At 46.5% G+C, this 22,580-nt stretch overlaps 2 protein-coding genes across 2 annotated transcripts in view; one reads left to right on the top strand and one right to left on the bottom strand.

Moving 5' to 3' along the window:
* RNF10 (ring finger protein 10) overlaps positions 1 to 10,530 on the top strand; it is a 33,246-nt gene extending 22,716 nt beyond the window's left edge. The window contains exons 8-17 of the mRNA XM_019977486.2: positions 670 to 795; positions 1,056 to 1,329; positions 1,541 to 1,674; positions 2,665 to 2,782; positions 3,013 to 3,114; positions 4,083 to 4,238; positions 5,988 to 6,088; positions 8,672 to 8,729; positions 8,827 to 8,985; positions 9,576 to 10,530. Of these exons, the coding sequence (XP_019833045.2) occupies positions 670 to 795; positions 1,056 to 1,329; positions 1,541 to 1,674; positions 2,665 to 2,782; positions 3,013 to 3,114; positions 4,083 to 4,238; positions 5,988 to 6,088; positions 8,672 to 8,729; positions 8,827 to 8,985; positions 9,576 to 9,652 (1,305 nt within the window). The 3' untranslated portion in view covers positions 9,653 to 10,530. The remainder of the gene's footprint in view (positions 1 to 669; positions 796 to 1,055; positions 1,330 to 1,540; positions 1,675 to 2,664; positions 2,783 to 3,012; positions 3,115 to 4,082; positions 4,239 to 5,987; positions 6,089 to 8,671; positions 8,730 to 8,826; positions 8,986 to 9,575) is intronic.
* Positions 10,531 to 11,748: 1,218 nt separating this feature from the next.
* Positions 11,749 to 14,071, bottom strand: POP5 (POP5 homolog, ribonuclease P/MRP subunit). The gene is made up of 5 exons (XM_019977487.2): positions 13,970 to 14,071; positions 13,743 to 13,885; positions 12,502 to 12,651; positions 12,245 to 12,328; positions 11,749 to 12,146 (listed from the first exon to the last, which is right to left on the bottom strand). Exons 1-5 carry the CDS (start codon positions 13,987 to 13,989, stop codon positions 12,031 to 12,033), a joined length of 513 nt encoding a protein of 170 aa, XP_019833046.1. The 5' UTR covers positions 13,990 to 14,071; the 3' UTR covers positions 11,749 to 12,030.
* Positions 14,072 to 22,580: the final 8,509 nt, after the last annotated feature.

The following is a 22,580-nucleotide window of genomic DNA, read 5'->3' on the forward strand; positions in this document are numbered from 1 at the left end:
TCAGTGATCTGTTAGAACAGTGAAAGCCCTGATGGAAGGGCCTGTGACAGGCCCTGTGCTGGCGTACTGCTCTTATTTATCATGTAGCTTCATAACTGGGTGTGATAGAACAGCTGTCCCCTTTAAAGTGGAATCATGGGTTAGGTAATTGACTTGAGGACATACAGCTAGTAAGAGGTGAAGCTGGCATTTGAATTCCTTTCTGTTTGACTCACAAGTCCTCTTTGGGCAGGATTCTGTATTTACTTTTCATTTTCTTTCTGTAATGCAGGGCATTAGTTCAAATGCATTTCAGGGAGCTTATAGGAAAGCTTCATATAAGTAGATCTGTCTAGGTTGAGATGGGGGTTGCACAAACCCTTGTTTCCCACAATGGTTCTCTCTCTCTAAGCTTAGTTCATAAAAACTAGAAGACCACTTCTGTGTCCTTGAATTTCTGTTCAGGAAGCTTTTGTGTAGTGTTGTCATTATCACTGCCAGAGACGTTAAGCAGAATACCATCCCATTGGAGTACCAGATACCTTTTGCTTCCTGCTTTCTTTAAAGAGTGAGAATTTTAAGTACTTAGACTTGTTTTTGGCCTTTTAACTTTTGCTCCTGTCGAGAGGCCATTGTAAACTTTGGTCCTTCAGACTCAATATGTTTCTGGTTTTCTCTCTGGTGCTCTAGGCTCGGGAAGAGGCTCTGTCAGGATTGGCTGAAAGCAGAGGGGAGGTCCCTGGTGTTGTGGCTGCTCTGGAACAACTGGTGCTGATGGCTCCCTTGGCGAAGGAGTCCGTTTTTCAACCCAGGAAGGTTGGTGTCTTTGTTACCGACTGAGTGGCCACCATTCTTCTCCAGCTGGTAGGCACTGTTAGATCTGGAGAAAAGGGAACTATGAGTATTTCCTATGTGCTTTTTTAAAAAAAAGTTATTTTTAAATTTTTCCTATGTGCTGTCTCATGTGTGTTCTTTCCTTAGCGATGTTAAGTCAGTGACTGCTAAGATAGACCTCTAGAGCTTGGTTCCTGCCTTTGCCACATGTTCTTTCTGTAACCTGCAGTTTGTCCCAACAGGGCGTGTTGGAGTACTTGTCTGCTTTTGATGAAGACACCACCGAAGTTTGTTCTCTGGGTCCTCCTCATCCTGTTGCTCTCCCTCTGGTAGAGGAGGAGGAAACAGTGTCTGAACCAGAGCCTGAGGGCTTGTCAGAGGCCTGTGAGGACCTGGAGTTAGTAGAAGACAATCTTGGAGAAGGGACCATTTGTACCGAGTCCAGCCAGCAGGAACCCGTCAGCAAACCAAGCGTCACTCACCTGAGCAGCTCTCCTTGTTACTACTTTTACCAAGGTGAGCCTCCCTGAGGGGCCGGCTGGGTGCCGCTGGATGTTTCAGAGAAGTGGTCTGGCTCTCTAAGCAGAGGGAGGCAGTGGCACAGACCCTAGGTGGCTGGGCCTGTTGTGCCTTTCAGCCTGGGGAGGGAGAGTCGGGTCGGGTACCAGGAGGGCCCCGACTTGAGGACTGGCCGGGAGCATGGTGTGACGGATCCGCTTGTCTTCAGCGGAGGACGGGCAGCACATGTTCCTGCACCCTGTGAACGTGCGCTGCCTCGTGCGGGAGTATGGCAGCCTGGAGCAGAGCCCTGAGAAGATCTCGGCCACAGTGGTGGAGATCTCCGGCTACTCCATGTCTGAGGTAAGGGCCTGCCTTGCGAGGTGGACGGGCAGGGAGCCGCATTAACCTCATCTCTCTGTGCTAGGCCTAGCCGATCAGGTTCACAGACCTTCAAAGGCCTTTAGTTTTTGTGTGTGTGAGTTTGTGTTTTGGAGCCTGTGAATTTTTAAAAACTTAAATGGGGCTCCCCTGCCATGCGGGGGTTCTGTTAGGTCAGTCCGCCACTGCTGTCTGTATCACAGGTTCCTTTATTGTGGTTTGGGGATAGAGATGTCTCCACTGCTTTCATTTGAGATGAGTTTGTTTTTGTTTCTCTTTCTTCCTACTGCTTGGGAGAAATGGCCAAGAAAACAAAGTCCTTGGAGGCTTTAAGGTAGCTTATGAGTTTTGGCTTAGCAGATACCTGTGAATTATTGTCTGATAATTTACATATGTGAATATTTGCCCTTTGAGAATTACCCTTGTATTGATCACAGTTCAAAAGCTTAACATTAAGAGACTTTTTATGTACTATAACCTTTCTATCTAATGTGAAGAAAAAGGATAAAAAGAAAATTAAATCAGCTTCATTTTTATTGTTTTAGGCCAAGTTTTGTTCAATAGGGAAACCTGCTTTGTCTGCCTTCCCAGTTACCATTAATTCTGTCAGAGGTTCTCAGATTTTTTGCCAATAAGTAACTCTTGTCTTCCTTATTCTCCCTGTTTATTGTGGACCCCCCAGAAAATCAGAAACAGCTGATCAGCTTTGTATCATGCATTACTGGGCTTAGTTAATTCATTTGCATCACAAACCCAATAATTGCTTTTGGTTGCAATTTTGGTTTGCAATTTGGTTATTCTACCTTACTGTAGGTTAATTGACAATTTCTGTTCAGCTTTCCAAAATGGCGATAAGTTGAGCCGTAGTGCCATCTGAGTGAGTGTGTTTCCCTGCTGGATATCTGGGTGGGAACCTCTGCTCTCAGAGTCACGGCTGGTCTTAGTTGAGCGTCGGCCCCTTTTCCCTTGCAGGATATGCGACAGCGTCATAGATACCTCTCTCACTTGCCGCTCACCTGCGAGTTCAGCATCTGTGAACTGGCTCTTCAGCCTCCTCTGGTCTCTAAGGAAACCCTAGAGATATTCTCAGGTGAGAATGCTCTACTTTGCTTCCCTTTTTTAGTGGAATTCAGGGATTCTTATGACTAAAAACCCAGTGTAGAAGGAGGTAAGGACTTGTGTCATGAGTCTCCGAACTCCTGATACTCTCCATCCAGTCCAGCTGGGCCCTCCCTTGTGCCCTTAGCTGCTAGTCACCTGGGAGGAGTTAATTGCCAGGTTGTCCTGGGTCTGCCTCCTGACCACCTCACCACCCCGCAGATGACATTGAGAAGAGGAAGCGGCAGCGTCAGAAGAAGGCCCGGGAGGAACGCCGCCGAGAGCGCCGGATTGAGATGGAGGAGAACAAGAAGCAGGGCAAGTGTAAGTTCAGGAGCGCTCATCTGTGACTAGCACAGCTGTGCATCACTGTACAGAGGCCCCAGGCCCGGCCCAGTCGTAGCTCAGCTCTGCCACTTGGTTTCTTCAACTTCTAAACGTGAGTTGTGAGAGCACCTCCCTCATGGGCTTCCTGAGAGAATTGGAATTGGCGCGGGTCAAAGTGCATAGCACATAGTAAGGAGTAAGAGTGAGTTCATCCTTGGCAAAGTGGGTGGAAAAAACCCGGGGCGGGTGTGTGGCTAGGGAATTGGACATCTGCTGAATGCTGGGGATAATTGGCCCATGTGCTCTCTGGGTATGTTGTTGGCCTCGCCTTCAACTCTGGAGACATCTATACATAGCTAGTCTACCAGGAGAGTCTGAAATAGTAGAAACCTGTTGACATACTAGGAAATACATGCAGGGAGTTAGACTTGAGCTCTTTCATACCAATAAGTAGAGTCTTTTAATCTGGTTCCGCAACATAAGCTTCACTGAACTAAGGATTTTGTGACATGAGGGCCTGCTTAACCTCCAGGAACAAGGAGTTGAATCCTTGGCTAGGGAAAAGACTTGACTATTTTGAATCCACATGGTATGGTAAATACAAATTTTACTTCTCTAACTGGGATAAGTATGTATCTGGCATCCTGGTGTTGTGTAGCTGTTTGGCACAAGTCTTAAACAGCTGAGAAAACTGATGTTTCAAGAACAAAGACTTTTATGGGAATAATTAAAAATTATATAGAACAGTATGATTAACCCTCAGGTTTATCACCCAGCTTTAACATGAATAGTTAAAACAAGGGTTTTATATTAAAGACATAAAGTGGCAAATATTACAAATTTTGGTTTTAAAGCTGTCTCCATCCTTCATACACCTGGGAGATTGATATTGACCATCCATAACTGTTGGAAAAGATTCGAAGAATTCTGTAAGTGGGCTTGCTGTTCTCATCTTGTCTTTGCAGACCCGGAAGTCCACATTCCCCTGGAGAATCTACAGCAGTTTCCTGCCTTCAATTCCTACACCTGCTCCTCTGATTCTGCTTTGGGTTCCACCAGCACTGAGGGCCGTGGGGCGCTCTCCCTTTCTCCTCTTAGCAGAAGTCCAGGTTCCCAAGCAGGTAAATGGGGTTGGGACTTAGAGAATAAAGTTGACCACCAGCCGTAGACCTTAAGTTGAGCCCTAGTGTCTGAATTTACAATAGTGACCTCAGCATGGTGGGGTCTTTAGGGGACTGATTTTATTTGCGTAGTTAATAGATTCCTGAGAAACACTAAATTCTTAACATTTGATTCACGTATGGACTGCTTTATGCCCTGTTAGCTTCTGAATAACTCAGGCAGACCCTACAGCAGGACAGTTAAACCTAGATTCTTCTCTGCAGCCCAGCTGTTTTATTTCTAGTTCTGCCTTTGAAGTACTCCCTCTGTATGTGTGAACATCTTTATATTTGTCTTATTATAACATTGTTTATGGTGAGGGGTGGAGGGAACAGCCTACAAAGTCTACTGGTAGGGAAATGGCTCAATTACATCATTTTTACTATGAAATTCTTTACACCTACTGAAAAGGGAGATAGCTCACTTCCTGAACCTTTAAGATGAAAGGAATTTGTAGAAAAAGACAAAGCATGACACCATTTTTGGGTTAAAAATGCCACACAAAGCATTTCAGTGTAGGTTTATATATCTAAATGTATAGAAAAATCCTGGGATGATTGTGTTCCAGACCACTAACAGTGTTCCACTCTAGGGACTGAGATCAGGATTAAGAGGCTGTCAGCTTTTTAAAAACAGTTTTGCTTATGTATAGAATATATTACTGTGTTATGAAATTAAACAGTTATAATTTCAGAGAGCTGTCTTCTGATCTTCATCCACCTGGCAGATCGTTTTTGATACTTAAAATTTATTTTTCTCAGGCATTTTCAGTGAATGTCCAAGATCAGAACATTTGGTGACTCTTGTGATCATTTGCCTGTCACTTCGCAGATTTAGGAGCCTGAGATGAAGGCCAGGGCTTGGTTAGTGTCAGGGACTGGGACTAGAGTCTAAGGGCTACACAGCCATCATGCTCTTCAGTTTAACTGAGATGAGACCTACTGTACAAAGGAACATGGCAAAACATTGACTGCATCATCTGTGACACAGAGATTGTATTTTCACACACTAGTTTTCCTGAAGGTATGTGGGTTTCAACACATTCAGGCAAGAGCAGTTGGATGGGCCTAGAAATAAAAGTACCGCAGAGCCCTGGCTGACTGGAAAGGCCTCTCCCTGCCAGCAGTGATCAGGGCAGTGGGTGGGCTGGTCTGTGGGAAATGTTCGCTCTGGTTCCGAAAGGATGGAGAAGACGACAACCTAGGGAAGGGAGTAGCACGGAAGAGCTTGCGTTTTGCTGGATTTTGTTGCTGTGTGTGTTTTGAATTCTAACTGAATATTCCCCAGGTCATAGACATCTGCTGGCTGGAACATAAAGGCTGACCTGATTACATTTCATTTCTTTTTCTTGAAGCTTTTTATCCATATAAAACTAGTCCATGACATCCAGTACCTAGGCCTTGAGAGCTGGCTCACGTGGAAAGGGTTTTTTTACTGTGGGAATGGATTTTGCAGTGCCTTCTAGTGTTCTCATAACCTTGAAACTTTTCTCTCCCTATTCTGATCACTTGTGTGAACAGTAGGCCATGTTCTTGGCTTTATAAGCACATGGCAGAGCTGAAGGTAGATCAAGGTTTAGCGTTTTGAGGCAGTGTTGGTAATTATCCAGACCTGATTTGGTGTTAATCTCTTCTGTTTTATTTATTTATTTTTTTCTCTTCTGTTTTATTAAGTTGACTTGTATAATCAGGTCTCTGGTTCCCTTTCAGACTTCCTGCTGACCCCTCTGTCACCCACTGCCAGTCAGGGCAGTCCTTCATTCTGCATTGGGAGTCTGGAAGAAGACTCTCCCTTCCCTTCCTTTGCCCAGGTAAACCCACTGCTTTTAAAGCAGCCCACGGGCATTTAACATGAACTCTGCTGCTTGTTCTTCCTGGAAATCTCTGCTGGAGACGGGAGATTTACAGGCTAATGTCACCCTGACTTTCAAAATCATACAAGGCGCTTTAAAGAGAAGCTCATGGATTTAGTCTCCGATACTACCATAAACTTACCAAGGACAGAAGCCAAGAATAGCTGAGGAAGAATCAGAGTTTTAATTATTTAACAAGTCACTAGATTATTCGTGTACTAACACTGATCTAGGGGCTGGGGATATGTCAGTCAATTTTAACTGGCCCCTAGTTCTGGGACCTCTGACTTAGGTGGTATGAAATATAATAAACCATTCTTTGCTTTGGGAAGGGGAAGGTTGTTTTGGTTATCCTGTAACTAACTAGCCAAAGTGGCTGTCTTGAGATGGGTTGAAGGGAGCACTAGGCTAGTAAGATTTGATGTCAAATCAGTATCAGTCTTTAAAATAAGCAAACAGTCAGCATTCCTGCATTTGATAACTGAGGAAGATGGACAGACAGTTGACAAGCACCCCGTAGGAAGTTAGTGTTCATTTCTTTGGGACTAGTTTGGACTCAATTGCTTAATAGTTCTTTAAAGCAGGTAGTTGATACAGACGTTTCTCACATATAGATGGAAGTTTGTGCTGAGAAATGAGCAGGAATTCAACTTTGGTGAGGAGAGTCCTTGAAGTCGAGGATGAAATAATTGAGAGTGATCCTGAAAATGAACTACCTGGTTTCAGAGGTATAAGCAAGTGGCTCCCAGGAGTTAGGTCAATGTCTGAGTTGTTTTTTTAGCTAGGTTTTACTGCCATTGCATTTTTCATCATTATATTTTGAAAAACTTCAAACTTAAAGAGTTGAAAGGATAGTGTAATGAATATTCATACTTTTCACTCAGATTGACCAGTAGTTACTGTTTTGTTATATTTGCTTTTTCTCTCTTTTTTTGCTGTGTTGAAAATAAGATACAGACCTCATGAATGACATTTCACCACTAAATACTTGGGAGATACATACCACTCAAATGACATTCTCCTATATGCCCACAGTTATCATTGTTACATCAAAGACATTCAGCTGATTTAATACTGTCTAAGATGGCACATATTTCTATTTTCCCTTTTGTCTCAGTGTCCTATATTGTTTTCAGTCAGATTCAGTCAGACTGTTCATTGCATTTAGTGTTTCAACTCTCTTCAGTCTCCTTTGACCCATAACAGTTCCCCTGGCTTCTGTTTTTTTTTTTTTTTTTTTAACATGTGGCATGGATATTTTGGGGGCTTGCCTCATAGCTCAGTTGGTAAATAATCTGCCTGCAATGCAGGAGTCCCTGGTTCGATTCCTGGGTCGGGAAGATGCCCTGGAAGAGGGCATGGCAACCCACTCCAGTATTCTTGCCTGGGAAATCCCATGGACAGAGAAGGCAGGCTACAGTCCGTGAGGTCACAAGAGTTGGACACGACTTAGTGGCTAAACCACATGGGTATTTTTGAAGCATCTAGGCCTGTTGTTCTATAAATGATCCTACACTGTAGATTTTCTGATTGTTTCTTCATGAGTGGACCCAGGCTAAACATTTAAACATTTTTGGTGAGATTAAAATATAGGTGAGATTTTAATGATCTTATAAGATGATTCAGATGTTGTACTGTGTTAGACCCCAAACTCTTGGGGACCAAGGGAGCAGATTTTCACAGTAGTATATGATGAAGAAAGTTCATCAGTGAAATCAGTATCTGCCAGTTGAATTCATTTTGCATAATATGCAAGCCCCAGGTTGGGACACATTCGGGACAGGCATGCTGATGTGAATCTTGTGGGATTTGTTTCTTGGTACAATACACCCTGCTTTTGGTGGCATGTCATGTGTGGTAGATAGGATGCAAAGTGACCCTCAGCACTTACAGAGCTGGCCTTGGCCAACTGAGATGAAAAATTCCTCTTTCGGGAGGGATTGTTCTGATGTTACTATACTTTCAGGAATCTGGTTTATGGCTGAATCTAAATGTTAATAGTTAAGGAGCTATTGGAAAAGCAAAGACTGAAAGGTAATGAGAGCTGTGGGAGCAGTTTCGGGATAAAGTTAAATTGGTTTTTGTGGCCTTAGGTAACTGAGGTTTGCGCGGCAAGCGGTTTGTTTTAAATTTGGAAGGTCCTGTACACTCCTTACTGCAAGAGGAGTAATGTTGATGTTTTTAGGCATCTCCAGAAGAGGAGGAAAATTTTGTCCAGAAGAAAGGAATGACACAAAGTCAGGATTCCCCACTTCAAAATCAGAGTATAAATCTCTTGTGCATTCTTTGCAGTATTCTTTACCTGTTTCCTAAGGAACAGAACAGGTTCTGGTTTCCCACCTTGTTAGTTTCACTGCCAGTTCAGGATATAGGGGACATGAGGAAAACACTGTGTTAGGGAAAGAAGTATCCAGAAAATTTTTTCCCAGTGGGGGTAGTTGATTCTTTGTCCCCTGTACCAGTCAGTGTCAAGGTAGCAGTCTGGAGAAGAAATAGGATCAGTAACTTAAATTCTTTCCCTTCCTTTTCCCACTTCGGCAGATGCTGAGAGTTGGAAAAGCAAAAGCAGATGTATGGCCCAAAACTGCTCCAAAAAAAGGTGAGAATGGCCCGCTGATAAAGGGGAAGCTTGGGCCCTTTCAGAAAGTAGAAGGCTCTGGAGTTGTTTCTGCAATTTTAACACTGGTCTTTTTTAGATGAAAACACCTTAGGTCCTCCTGCCCCTGTGGACAGCGATGGGGAGAGTGATAACTCAGACCGCGTTCCTGTGCCCAGTTTCCAGAATTCCTTCAGCCAAGCTATTGAAGCAGCCTTCATGAAACTGGACACACCGGTGACTTCAGATCCGCTCTCTGGTAAAGGCACAGGAGCGGGGTGCTCAGCTCAGGGCTGTGGTTTCCTCCTGGATCCAGGGGCACTGATCACTAATCACTTGGTGCTTTCCCTCTGAACCTCAGGGCTCACGTTCTAATGTTAACTAACATTCCATCTGGTATATCAGATGGCTCCTTTTTGCACCCCAGATTAATTCTTGAGGCCTTTGTGAAATTCTGTGTAACTTTTTCCCCCCAGCCTTATAGATTTCTGAATCCTGAGGTGGTGAAGGTGGCTAATAGATAGATGGAGGTCAAACTCAAAAGTACACCCCTGTGGTATTCACGACTAGCATTTATGATATGCTTCCTACACGCCTAGCATTGTGCTGATTTTATTCTCCCAGTAACCATATTAAATGGGTAGAATTCACATTACAGATGAGCTGGGCTGGGCATCTAAGTGATGTGTCTGAAGACAAACACCCAGAGAGTGCAAGGTCCGGTATTTGAATCCAGGCAGTCTAACTCCAGAGCCTGCACTCACATTGCCTATGACTCCCATCAGTGGAAACTGGCCAGGGGGCAACGGGGTGGCATTCTAAGCTAAGTTCTTTCTGTGTTTTGTTTAGAAGAGAAAGGAGGAAAGAAAAGAAAAAAACAGAAACAGAAGCTGCTGTTCAGCACCTCCGTCGTCCACACCAAGTGACACTACTGGCCCAGGCTGACTTCTCCATCTGGTTTTCTTTTTATTTGTGCTTTTGTTTTGCTGCTGTAATTTTTAAGTATTTGAGTTTGAACAGATTAGCTCTGGGGGGAGGGGGTTTCCACAATGTGAGGGGGAACCAAGAAAATTTTAAATACAGTGTATTTTCCAGCTTCCCGTCTTCACACCAAAATAAAGTATTGACACTCACAAGAGAGCTCTTCCTGCCAAGGTTTTAGTTTGTCGCCAGGTAGTCTTTTTGACCCATGTGTAATTAGTTTTTTCAACCCCAACTTAAGTTTTAGTCTCTTGGAGCAGCCCAAACCAGTGTTAGGGCACCTTGCTTTCAGCACACCTATTGGTGTGTCTTTTAAAAATAGTTGAATCTTTTCTATCTGTTCAGTACTCCTCTTGTTAAAGAAACAGGGATGGGAATAAAATGGATGCAGGATACCCAGCTTGAATTGTAGTTTTTCTTACAACAACCAGGCTGTGGTGTCAGACCCAGGTTGCACTTGTATGTGTGCTGGAGGGTTTTATCTTCTGTTGGGCACAGAAAGTTGTAACTGTCATTGACTAAGGAGGCCCTAGGACCTGATAGCCTTTAGGTCAAGCCTGTTTCAAGCGACAGTGGCCTGAATGAATTACAGAAACGGAGGAGTCTGGCACACCCGGAGGCAGAGCAGGACAGGTTTGAAAGCAGTGGGATGCCTCCCCAACCCCTGCCCCCCACTGCCTCCCTGTTGTCTAGAGCAGTCTTATGCCTTGGTTTGAGCTGAATGAATTTGAGTGATGTGAATTATTTTGCTGCTTAATAAAGTGACCTCTAGGTATAATAGACTATGAAGGCAAATAGTTGCAATAAATCACCTGCATAAGCATTGTGAGCTTTCTGGTTTCTTTAAGATTTATTTCAGGTCAGCTAGACGTCTATTTCTTAATAGGTTAAGGTAACAGCTGCTGTGAACTTGAGCAAATCTGTTTTCATGGAGTCATGTCTTTCCTAGTGTCAGGCCTAAAGGGTTCTTGATCTGGGCTCATTAATTCTACCCTCCCATTTTTAAAATGACAGATGTTTGTTAAATGTATTATAATATGTAAGGGACTTTTGAGTGATGTCCATTTTATGAAGCAGAGAATATCTCCTTGAAGTGTCTTTGCTGCTGCTGCTAAGTCGCTTCAGTCGTGTCCAACTGTGCAACCCCAGAGACGGCAGCCCACCAGGCTCCCCCGTCCCTGGGATTCTCCAGGCAAGAACACTGGAGTGGCTTGCCATTTCCTTCTCCAACGCCTGAAAAATGAAAGTGAAGTCGCTCAGTCGTGTCCGACTCCTAGCGACCCCATGGACTGCAGCTTACCAGGCTCCTCCGTCCATGGGATTTTCCAGGCAAGAGTACTGGAGTGGGGTGCCACTGCCTTCTCCGAAGGTGTCTTTAATAGGTAGCAGATCAAAACGGGTCATGTCTCGTCTCTCCTAATTCCTGTGAATGTATTGTCTCACCTACCTTCAGGTGCCAGGCAGGTATAAGGCAATAGAGAGGGTGGAACTGCAGAGAACCACCAGATGTTGGCAGCTGCTATTTGACTTTGTAATAATGAGGTCAGGTGACATCATTATTACAAAGATATTTTCCCCCACTCAAAAGTGTAAGAATTGTATTATTATTTATTTTTTTGTCAGGTTACCTGGTAAAGTATTGGCAAAGAATCTGTTTATTTTTAAGGTCCTTTGGGTCATTGAGACCAGCTCTAGATCTGTGCCGGTTTAGTTGCTGTGTCTCACTAATACTATTACTCTGGGGACTTCCATAGATGTCTAGTGGTTAAGACTCTGAGTTTCCACTGTGAGGGGCCTGGGATCAATCCCTGGTCGAGGAGCTGAGATCCTACACGCCCTGCACTGTGGACAGGTAAACTTCAAAACTGCTAGTCCGAATGACCTGGATTGCTTAGGGCCCAACCGAGGGGCAGGGCTATCGGGTCTCCAGTGGGAGCCTATACATATAGTACCACACAGGGAGCTGGTCTTGCTACTGAGGCCAGGGATAGAAAGGGAAAGAGACTAGGCCAACCATGAACTTCACATGCACACTAAGTGCTAACAGAAACCAAATACATTTATTAAACCTGCTCTGCCAGGCAGTTAGATACAAAGGTGTGTATAGGGACAGGGGGTTCACAACCTGCAGAACAACTTAACCGGGCAATGCTGGGTAAAGGTGACTTTGATTAGTTTTACGTAAGTCCATTTTGAGCTGGTCACCTGGCCTCTGGTCTGCAGTCATCCAGTTTGGGAACTGCAGAAGATGCTGCTGCCTCTCAGAATGTCCCATCCCAGCGGGTGGACCCCAAGGCCTGGGCACAGCATAACGTGCAAAGGTTCACTCCATTGGCTCAGCAGTCTCCTCGCCGCCACTATCAGAAAGCTCCTCCCCAGCCGACTCCTCCTCTAGTAAACAGCTTTTAGTGACAGACTTCTGGATAGCCTCCCGCTCTCCTGGAGAAAGAGCATGGTGAAGAGCATGAGTGAGTTCTCATTCAGCCAGAGGCCATGGCCAGTCCCTGCTCAGTGGGCACAGGGCTAGCATCCCTTACCTTCATCAGTACAGTTCTGCAACAGGATCAACAGCTGTCTCCTGTTGTACTGAATCAGGAACTTCTGGCATGTTCTAATTGTACCTGGCATAGGTAAGAGCTTTGTGGTCAGCAGCTTGTGGAAAGTATTTGCCTCAGAGTCTTGCAGAGCTCAGAAAAAGTATCTTGCTTTAGCAGGAGAGCAGGAATAGCCATCTACCACAGAAGACCGAATGCTGAACCTGCTACAAAACCAGCCATATCCCATGCACCCCTACCTCCCACGTGTAAGGTGTTGAGAAAACACGGGTAGCGGTGTCCTTTGTTCTCCAAGGATGTGATGAAGGGAAGAGCTGACCACACAAGCCGATAGAATTCCTTCCTGCATCGAAGTAGCACTATTCCGGTATAGGCATTGAGGTATCGCACTACAGCAGGGGGAAGAAAAAATCATTTGGACTGTCAGGGATGGGTTAAAAATCTTTGGATAATTAAACGCCTATGTGCTAGAGATCAGAGATGGCTCAAGACAGTGGCACTTGGAATGAATTCATCAGTAAGTAAAAACTTCATTTCTGAAGGGGGAAAAAAATTAGTAGGACAGCTCATTTACAGATGGTAAAGAATCCCCCTGTAATGCAAAAGACCCAGGTTTGATCCCTGGGTTGGGACGATCCCCTGGAGAAGTAACGGCTATCCACTCCAGTATTCTTACCTGGAGAATTTCATGAATCGGATAGGAGCCTCGGTCGGACAAGACTGAGCAACTTAACACTTCATTTACAGAAGGGAGAAACATCCAGTGCCTTGAACACCACTCAGAATTGGTGAATTTAGAATTTAAAATGTTCTTCTAATGCATTGACTAGTTAATAAATGGGTGGGGAGTGCAGAGATCTACCTTCCTCAGAAAACCCCTGGCTGAAAACCAAGTTGTCCTGTAACTGGGCTATGTAGGTTTTTCAAACAGTCAACTGAGTCTCACCTGAGGTAGGACAGCTATGCCTATGTGAAGCACCTATGGAATTCAATTTCAAAGAATATGGTAAAAGTGAATGGCAGTAGTGTGGATGTTGAGAGGGCCTGCTCCTATTTACATACACGCAACTGTGCGTCCTGTACAGGCCCTTTTCAAGGGTAATTAGATACAAGGGCTTCTTGCCCAATGTCCCACTGCCTACTAAGTCGCTTCACTCATGTCCGGCTCTTTTGTGACCCTATGGGCTGTAACCCGCCAAGCTCTCTCTGTCCATGGGATTCTCCAGGAAAGAATACCCTTCTCCAGGGGATCTTCCCAACTCAAGGACTGAACTCGTGGCCTACTGTTAGCTAGCTCTCTGCCTAACGATTCACCCAGACCTCGGGATGCGACCCTGCTAAAAAGAACGGTATCTTACATAGGACACAGTACACAAGGCTTGGCAGTTCCCGGGGTCGTTCGTGCCCCTTCTTTCTCCCTCCTGTGGCCACCGCCCCCTCCAAGCCCCGCCGTCCACCCGGTTCCCAAGCACCCTCGTACCCGCGAAGCCGATGGAACAGGCGGCAGCACCGAAAGTCCCGTGCACGCGGGCGATCGTGTCCCGTACCAGGGTGCCCAGCACTCGGTCCTCCAGAGTCAGGCGGCAGCGGGGGTCGTCAGACACCACTTCGCAGAGCAGGTACCTGTGGCGGGCGGGAGGGAGGGAAGTGAGCATGGGGCCAGGCCCACGGGGTCGGGCAAGGGGCTGTTGGCAAGAGACTGCTTACCTATGCTTGAACCGCACCATGGCTGCCTCCACCTCCGGCGGCCAGACGCGCAAACCGGATGTCTGCTTTCTCCTCGGCGGCCAATAGGAAGTTGGCCTGGCAGCCACTCAGGGAGGCGGAGCTAGAATGTAGACGGAGCCCTGTGTCAGTCTCCCCTGAACTCCGCCTCTCTCTACGGTGCGCAGGCGTCCTGCTCAGTTCTGAGCTGATGGAGCTCGCGCAGCTGTTGGGAGCTAGGCTGCGCGATTGATTCCTTTTTTGTGCCTGTGATGGGTGGTTGTGCCCACTTATTAATTTTGTAGGATGCACCCGCGGCATTTGGAGCCTCCACGATGTTTTCTTTCTATTACCTTGCAACACAGTCGTGTGTGCATTTATATTTTCTCCCCATGCTGGAAGGTCTTGAGGGCAAGATCTTGCACTCACAAGCCAAGGATTCACAGAGGGGAAATTAGGACTCTTATATTCAGATTACAGCTCGGTTCAATTCCCCCTTACAGCCAAATATGTTATTACTGTTTAGGCCTTTCAACAACCTTATGGAGTCAGGTGTATTGTCTCATTTTTTGTGCAAAAACCATCTGTGATCATTATATTTTGTTTCTGTTTATTCTGTATGTACTCGTTTTTTAAACAGAAAAGCACAAAGAAGCAAATAAAGATAAGTTATAACCCCAGCATCAAGAGAGCATAATTTATCATGTAGTGGGTTTTCTTCCCTAGTTTTCCCCCATGCCTGCAGTTCTCTGTGTGAGGTCCAGGAACCATTGAGTTTTCTGAGATTCTTTCAGAGAGTCTCCAGGATCAAGTTACTTTCATAATAGTACTAAGATGGTATTTGTTTCACTTTCTCAGAGTGGACAGTAAAGTTTTCCAGAGGCCACATGACATGTACTGACATTATTGCTCTGATGGTGAAAAGAATTGTGCATTGTGTTTTAGATATTTCTCAGTTTAATAAACATGGTAAATATCAACATATTCCATGAAACAAAAGCTTTTTGGGATCCTCAATAATTTAATGAGTGAAAAAGTGTCCTGAGACCAAAAAAAAAAACTGAGATGAGAACTTCTCCTGTATGTTAAATTATATTTTTCCTTTTATTTTCTTTTTAACAATAGAATCATACAGTTTAGTATTCTTTGCCCCCCTGCCCGAATATCCTTTAAAAAATAAAAGTTATCTTAGTGAGGCATAACATACATAAAGAGCATATTAAGTGAATTTTTACAAATGTATAGACTTTTGCAACTATTGCCCAGATAAAGAGATAAAACATTTCCAGTGCCCAAGAAGGTTCCTGTGCCCTCTTCTCAGCCAAAAACCTTCTCAGAAGTGATCTCTATTCTGATTTCTATCATGATTGATAAACTTTGTCTGTTCTTGAACTTTGTGTATATGTGTGTGTTAGTCGCTCAGTCGTGTCCGACTCTTTGTGACCCCATGGACTGTAGCCTGCCAGGCTCCTCTGTCCATGGGATTCTCCAGGCAAGGATACTGGAGTGGGTTGACATGCCCTTCTCCAGAGGATCTTCCTGACCCAGGGATTGAACCCGGGTCTCTGGCATTGCAGGCAGATTTTTTACCACTTGAACAACAGTTTTCCCATGTTCTTGAACTTTATATAAATATAAATCTCCAACAGCATGTTTGTGTGTGCCTGTGTGTATGGCTCCTTTCTCTTATCATATTGTCTTTAGATTCATTCTGTCTTTTGACTATATTTTCATGTCAACTGTTTACGATGTAGTGACTGAGCCATAACAACAACAATTCTTCAAGGTTATTTTTCAGCTGCCCCAGATGGCATTGTTTAGTTTTACCACTGCTAAACAGGTCTATATTTCCATGATGGACATTTAAATTTGTTCCAGAATTTCTTGTTATACCCAGTGCTTTGATGCTCAGCCTTATATCTAACTCTTTGTAGCCATCCTTGCCTATTTATTTGTAGACCTGTCAGGGACCTGGCAGGCCCTGTGAGAACCATGAAGGGAGTCGGATTTCACAACCGAATGTTTGCAGTATTTGGAATGAGTTCTCAATTTTTCCATCTCTCACTCTAAATCACCTTAAAGGGGGGACAGCTGTGGCCCTGCCGAGGGCTCTTTCCTTCTCACCCAAGAACCACCTCATTATCTGAAAACGGTCCTCGCCAGCGTCCTCCTTTGGCCAGCAGGGGGCGGCAGATGCTCGTATTGTGTGGAGAAAGTCTCGGCCTCTGCGTTTCCCGCCTCCCCTTCCATCCTTAAAATAACTCCCCTAACTCCAGCCTTCAACTCATTTAATCCCCAAATCGCGCCATTTCATAGATGTAGCTGGGGCTCTGACCAAAGTCACACGTTCAGTCAGAAGCAAGATCAGAATTCCAATTCCAGGCCATCCGACTTCGGGGTCCTGGCTCTGGTCCACACCGCTGAAGTCTTCCTGTGAGCGGTTTCGCCGTCCACTTTGTATATACATTGGCGAGACTACAGGTGTAAGTTAGAATCTCTCCGTCATTTACCAGACACGTGCTGTCGGGGCGATTAATTCATGTCTCCAGATCTCAATTTCCTCATCTGTGTAATGGGATAATAATGGTTCCTCCCTCGTGCGTGGTGCATATGAGGTTTAAACGAGAAACCACGGGCAAACGCGTAGCTAGCACCTTGAGTGTACTGTAAACACGATTTTGAGCGAATGATTTACTGCCACCCGCAGGCACAGCCCCGGGGGAAGCACACCGGGTCCGTCCTGGGCCTCCTCTCCTCGGATCCTGCCCGGCGCCCGGCGCCCTGCGTTCCCGACCGACCAGGGTCCCGACACCCGCGGGCCGGGCTGCAGGGAGGGGAGGCGTCAGCGGCACAGGCAGTTCCCGGCGGTAATTAGCCGGTGTCTGCTCCCGCCTCGCCAGCCGCTAATTACACGTCTCCTAATGAGGCCGGCGGCTGTTTGCAATCACTTGGGTCCCCGCAGCGCGGCGCGGGAGGCCGTGGGGGAATCCGCCCGCGGGGGCGTGGACGGCGGTTGCAGCCCGGGACCGCTAGATCCGCTGGGCGGAGGCGGGGGTGCGCCCCGGCGGCGTCTGCTACGCAATGTGCGCCTGGCTCAGTCAGTCTTTGGAATCATTATCATCCCACTTTACAGATGAGGAAGGGGGCTGAGGCTCGGAAAAGCGAACTCAGGCGCAAAACTCAAGCTGAAATAATCTAATCCAGTGCTCTTAACACGGTACGGCCTGGATCAATGGGGTACTTGCTGTTGTGACTCCTGGGACTTTCAGATGCTTAGGTCCCAGATCAGATAAAAGAGGTGGCGGAGGCGGGTGGCGGAGGCGGGGGGCGGGGGGAGGGCGTGGTGCGGGCGTAGAGGGGGACTTCCTTTGAGCTCTTTTCTTGCTTCCCATTTGAAGGTTCTCACCATCAATTTGCCCTTTTGGATCAGGCACAAAACCGAGTATCAGCTCCAGTAAGGCCTTTAAAGTTTACTTGGAAAGGTAAATCACACAACCCATTTCACAGACTGGGAAACCTGGTGCATTTCCTAGGAGGTGGTTGGGGCTACTGCTAAAATGCTCCCATAGTGATGCATGTGGGTGCATGTGAGATTTAAATGAGATACAATGGGCAAACGCCTAGTACCGTGAATTCCCTGGTGATCCAGTGGTTAAGACTCGCTGCTTTTACTGCTGACGGCCCAGGTTCAGTCCCTGGTCGGGGAACTAAGATCCTGCAAGCCATGTGGGGTGGCTAGGGGGGGGGAATAAAAGCTCCCATAACATCAAGGTGGACTTCCAGGATGGCTCAGCCTAAAGAAAAAGTGAAAGTGAAGTCGCTCAGTCGTGTCCAACTCTTTGCAACGCCATGGACCAGGCTCCTCTGACTATGGGATTTTCTAGGCAAGAGTACTGGAGTGGGTTGCCATTTCCTTCTCCAGGGAATCTTCCCGACCCAGGGATCGAACCCAGGTCTCCCACACTGTAGACAGACGCTTTACCACCAGGGAATGCAGGACCCCTGGGTGGGGAACATCCCCTGAAGGAGGAACAGCAATCCATTCCAGTATTCTTGCCTGAAAAATCCCATGGACAGAGGAGCCTGGCGGGCTACAGTCCATGGGGTCACAAAGAATCAAACACAGCTGAGCACACAGTTCAGAGGTTCAACCTGAGGGTAGAAAGCTACAACTGTGTTTCTTGTTCTCTTCTGGGATGGGATCCAGAGTAGCTGCTTTCCTTCTTTTTTTTTTTTTAATATTTATTTATTTTTGACTGCATCAGGTCTTAGTTGCACCGCCCAGGGTTCTCTCTAGTTGTGTCCTGAGGGTTTAGTTGCCCCATGGCATGTGGGATCTTAGTTCCCTGCCGGGGTCCAGCCCCGGCTGATCCAGGGTATTCGAAGGAGAGATGGCATAGGCGACCTATTTATTTAAATATTTATCAAAGATATAAAGAGTAATAGAATGAGGATAGCTCAGTAGGAAAATTCAGTGGAGAAAAGAGGCTGAGTAGCTTGGTTTACGCGGGAGACCAATAAAACTTCAAGACAAGAAGCTTGCACCACTTACGAAGGCCGCAGGCGTCCTTCCGTTCTCCCGAAGGAGAGGAGACACTGAGGCCTCCCCGGTCGGATCTTAGAAGCCCAGGCATAATTAGCAAGCACGGTGGGTTCCGCGCTCCAGATGGAGACTCAGCCAGAATTTGGGAGAGAGAGCGACATGGGGAGACCAAGTTTTGGTGAACAAGGCCCGCACTTTATTTTCCAAAGTAGTTTTTATACCTTAAGTTATGCATAGAGGATAATGGGGGAAGGGGTGGAGTCATGCAAGGACAGCAGTTCCTGGTTCTAATCGAAGCCAGGCTTTCAAACTTATCATATGCAAAAGTTCAGGTGAATTACATCATCTTCTGGCCAGGAGGCCTGTTAACATTTTAAGAAACTTATTTTTCTCTAAAGGTGATTATTCGAAAGTCAGGCACCAGCCTCCAAAAAAGCATTGGACAAAGCTGCATTCCTATAGGGCAAAGGTGAGGTGGGCTCAATCAAGAAAAGAATTAACTCAAGGGTCCAAGGTTACAAACATTGAGGCTACTACTTACATTTCTATACATCCATTATATCAATCAATACACTGCCAAGGATACAGTAGGTAAGGGGTATGGAGACTTAGCAGCAAACATTGGCCCAATAAGTGAAAAACCCTTCACCAATACAATTTCTAATCAATCTTTTAACTACTCAAAAGAATCTGTGTTTAGACAGTTTAGAACATCTCCTGCCTCTCACAGTTGGGAGGCTCTGAACAATCACATGTGGCCGGAAAAACCTATTCCGGCAGGCTAGAGGATTTCCAAAGGAGTTTGTAGGTTAAACACTGTCACACCCAGGAATTATTAACTGGAACTGTAAGCTAACTCCTTTTTTCAGAGAGAGGTAGTGGGGGACAGCCCCCCGTAAAGTCAGAGGTGTAGGTGAAAGCACAAAGCAGAAAGTAGGCAGACTCTGGTTTTGGGGGTAGATGCTCGAGAATTTCCAGGGGGACTCCTGAGGCTCGATCCCGCCTTTGCGTATGCCGAGCCTCCTTCCTCATGACCTTTGTCATGGGTGGAGCTCCTCACGCTGGCTCCCGGCAGTGATAGAATTCCAGTTGAGCTATTCCAGATCCTGAAAGATGATGCTATGGAAAGTGCTGCACTCAATATGCAATATGCACTCAATATACAATATGCCGGCTCCCGGCAGTTCCCTGACCAGGGATGAAACCTGAATCCCTTGAATCGGAAGCAGATTCTTAACCACTGGACCACTCAGGAAGTCCCTAGCTGTCTCTATTCTTCATCCTTATGTTCTGGGCTGCCACTTATTAGGCTCTCACTATGAGCCAGACACTGTCCTGAGCACTTTGTGGCCTTGACTTCCTTTAGTCCTCACAATAACCCCATGAACATAGACCCCATTATTCTCCGAGGCTCAGGAAGGAAAGTGACTTTCCCAAGGTCACACAGTAATTTTGTATTCGAGCAGGCAGTGGCAGCCCTTGCAGGGTGCCATTGCTGTGCCACCCATTACCAGGCAGTGGTTATCGAGAGACCAGTAACGTGGGCCAGTTAGATGGCGGTTAGAAGTCCCATCAGCCCCTGCGCGGCGCCACAGCAGGCCCCTCTCCCAAGCGAGCAACTGTCACCGAGCGACCCTTCCTGGGCTATTCAGCCAACAGTCATTGGAGTGGTGGTCCGTCAGGAGGAGAGTGAGGTAAGAGACCGATCACCACCTGCTCTCCGGGGTGCTCCAGCTCACCTGGCCTCGGGCCAGCGAACAGGGAACCCAGGGAACTGGCTGTGTCCTGCAGGGCTCCAGAGCCCTCACTATGGCCATCCATGGCCGGGCCCAAGCCTTGAGGTGGCAAGGACCCTCTCCCCCTTCCCCGCCTCTAGGCTGCGACCTACTGGCAGTGGCCGGCTGTGTGTGATGCCGTCTGCGGGACCTGGCCCTGGCCATTTGGGTGGCGTGAGGAGCCTGAGGGCTGGCTGGGTTGATGCTTTTAAACTGTGGTATTGGAGAAGACTCTTGAGAGTCCCCTGGACTACAAGGAGATCCAACCAGTCAATCCTAAAAGAAATCAACCCAGAATATTCATTGGAAGGACTGATGCTGAAGCTGAAACTCCAATAGTTTGGCCACCTGATGCGAAGAACTGACTCATTTGAAAAGACCCTGATGCTGGGAAAGACTGAAGGCAGGAGAAGGAGACAACAGAGGATGAAATGGTTGGATGGCATCACCGACTCAATGGACATGAATTTGAGTAAATTCTAGGAGTTGGTGATGGACAGGGAGGCCTGGCGTGCTGCAGTCCATGGGTTCGCAAAGAGTTGGACACGACTGAGGGACTGAACTGAACTGAACTGAGGAGCCTGAGGGCTGGCTGGGTCCGGACGCCTGGGTCCCTCAGCGATGATGGCTGGGCAGGGCCTGGGGACCTGGCCCTGAAGGTGCCACCAGTGAGACCTGCCACCTCAGCTGGGCCTGAGCACTGGCGAGAGGACCCAGACTGGATGCTGGACGAAGACTTTGGGACAGGGTGACAGCTCCTGCAGGGACCCCTTCCTCTTAACCAGGGCCTGGACCTTGGAGAGTGACAGGTGTGCCTTTGGGACCTTGCCCTTTCTTTTCAGAACAGAGAATAGCATTTGTTTGGTGGAGATTTATAGGAACGTTTTTACCTGATTGCGACCTGACCTCAGGAACAAAGGATCTGACACCAACTCACCATGCCCCTTCCTCACCTTTCCTAGAAAAGGGCTTTGCTGAGAGCTTTCTGGGAATTTGGGGTTTTAAAGGCACAAGCCACTGGTCTCCTTTAGGACCCTGCACCAAACCTTTCTCTGTTCCAAACTCTGACATTTCGGTATCGTTTGGCCTTACTCTGTGTTGGGCACATGGATTTGAGTTTCTGTAACAATTTCAGAAGAGACCTTTTGTCTTACTCCTCAAACCTGCGCTCTTGACCTCTTGCTCTCTACCTCTTCTGGGATGTCTGGGACCTAGAAGGATGTTCAAAGGAGGTATATGCAGTTGGGATGCCATTCTGAAGTATCTTTGGCATCTAGGGGGTCCTGACTGGAGCCTGCATGCTGCCACAGTGGATGGTGGCAAAGAAAAATGGTTCCGTGTCAGCATCTTGTTAAGCAGCAGCTGCTCATTAGGGGCTCCTGCTCCTCTGATCCAATCAACCAGTTCCCTATAAAACCTTCATGGGGACAATCTGGATAAAATTAAACCTTCCATCTGCTTGGCCTGGGGCCTGGGGGGCTGCTGCACACTCTGGGTTGCTGGGGCAGGCACAGCCCTCCCTGAGCCTCAGAGACAGAACATCGTGCTTCTCCCTCATCCTCCCTGCCTTGTGGACCTCCTTCTCTTTGCCCTGCCTGCCATGAGGATTCACTTATCCCCAAATTAATTGAAATTACAAGGGCACTACTGTTTGACCCAGCAATTTCTCCACCAGCAATTTATCTCATTGAGATTCTTGGGCTTGTACCCAATGACAAGTAGACCAGAGTGTGTCTTGCATCGTTGTTTGTGATAGTAAAAGGCTACCTTAGTGTCCACCAGAAAGGATCCACTGTATGTCTACATTTATTGGACAACCATGTGCCAGAGAATTTGCTAAATGCTTCACATCAGTTCAGTTCAGTTGCTCAGTCATGTGCAGCTTGTTGCGACCCCATGGACTGCAGCACACCAGGCTTCCCTGTCCATCTCTAACTCCTGGAGCTTGCTCAAACTCATGTCCATTGAGTTGGTGATGTCATCCAACCATCTGATCCTCTATCATCCCCTTCTCCCTCTGCCTTCAATCTTTTCCAGCACTGCGGTCTTTTCCAAGGAGTCAGTTCTTCGCATCAAGTGGCCAAAGTATTGGAGCTTCAGCTTCAGCATCAGTCCTTCCAATGAATATTCAGGACTGATTTCCTTTAGAATTGACTGGTTTAATCTCCTTGCCATTCAAGGAACTCTCAAGTCTTCTAAAAATAAATAAATAAATAAAAATAATTTTAAAATAAAAACATAAAAAATAAATTAAAAATTAAAAAAAAAAACATAAAAAAAGAGTCTTCTCCAACAC

Source organism: Bos indicus, chromosome 17 (assembly GCF_029378745.1).
Source record: "Bos indicus isolate NIAB-ARS_2022 breed Sahiwal x Tharparkar chromosome 17, NIAB-ARS_B.indTharparkar_mat_pri_1.0, whole genome shotgun sequence".
Lineage (NCBI taxonomy): Eukaryota > Metazoa > Chordata > Mammalia > Artiodactyla > Bovidae > Bos > Bos indicus.

What these genes read in the sequence shown, in the direction of transcription:
- POP5 (XM_019977487.2), bottom strand. Translation starts at nt 13,989, where the DNA reads ATGGTGCGGTTCAAGCATAG. An exon ending in CAACACCTTACACGTGGGAG is followed by an intron (nt 12,329 to 12,501) that starts GTAGGGGTGCAT and finishes TACCTATGCCAG; the next exon opens with GTACAATTAGAACATGCCAG. An exon ending in GCAGAACTGTACTGATGAAG is followed by an intron (nt 12,147 to 12,244) that starts GTAAGGGATGCT and finishes CTCTTTCTCCAG; the next exon opens with GAGAGCGGGAGGCTATCCAG.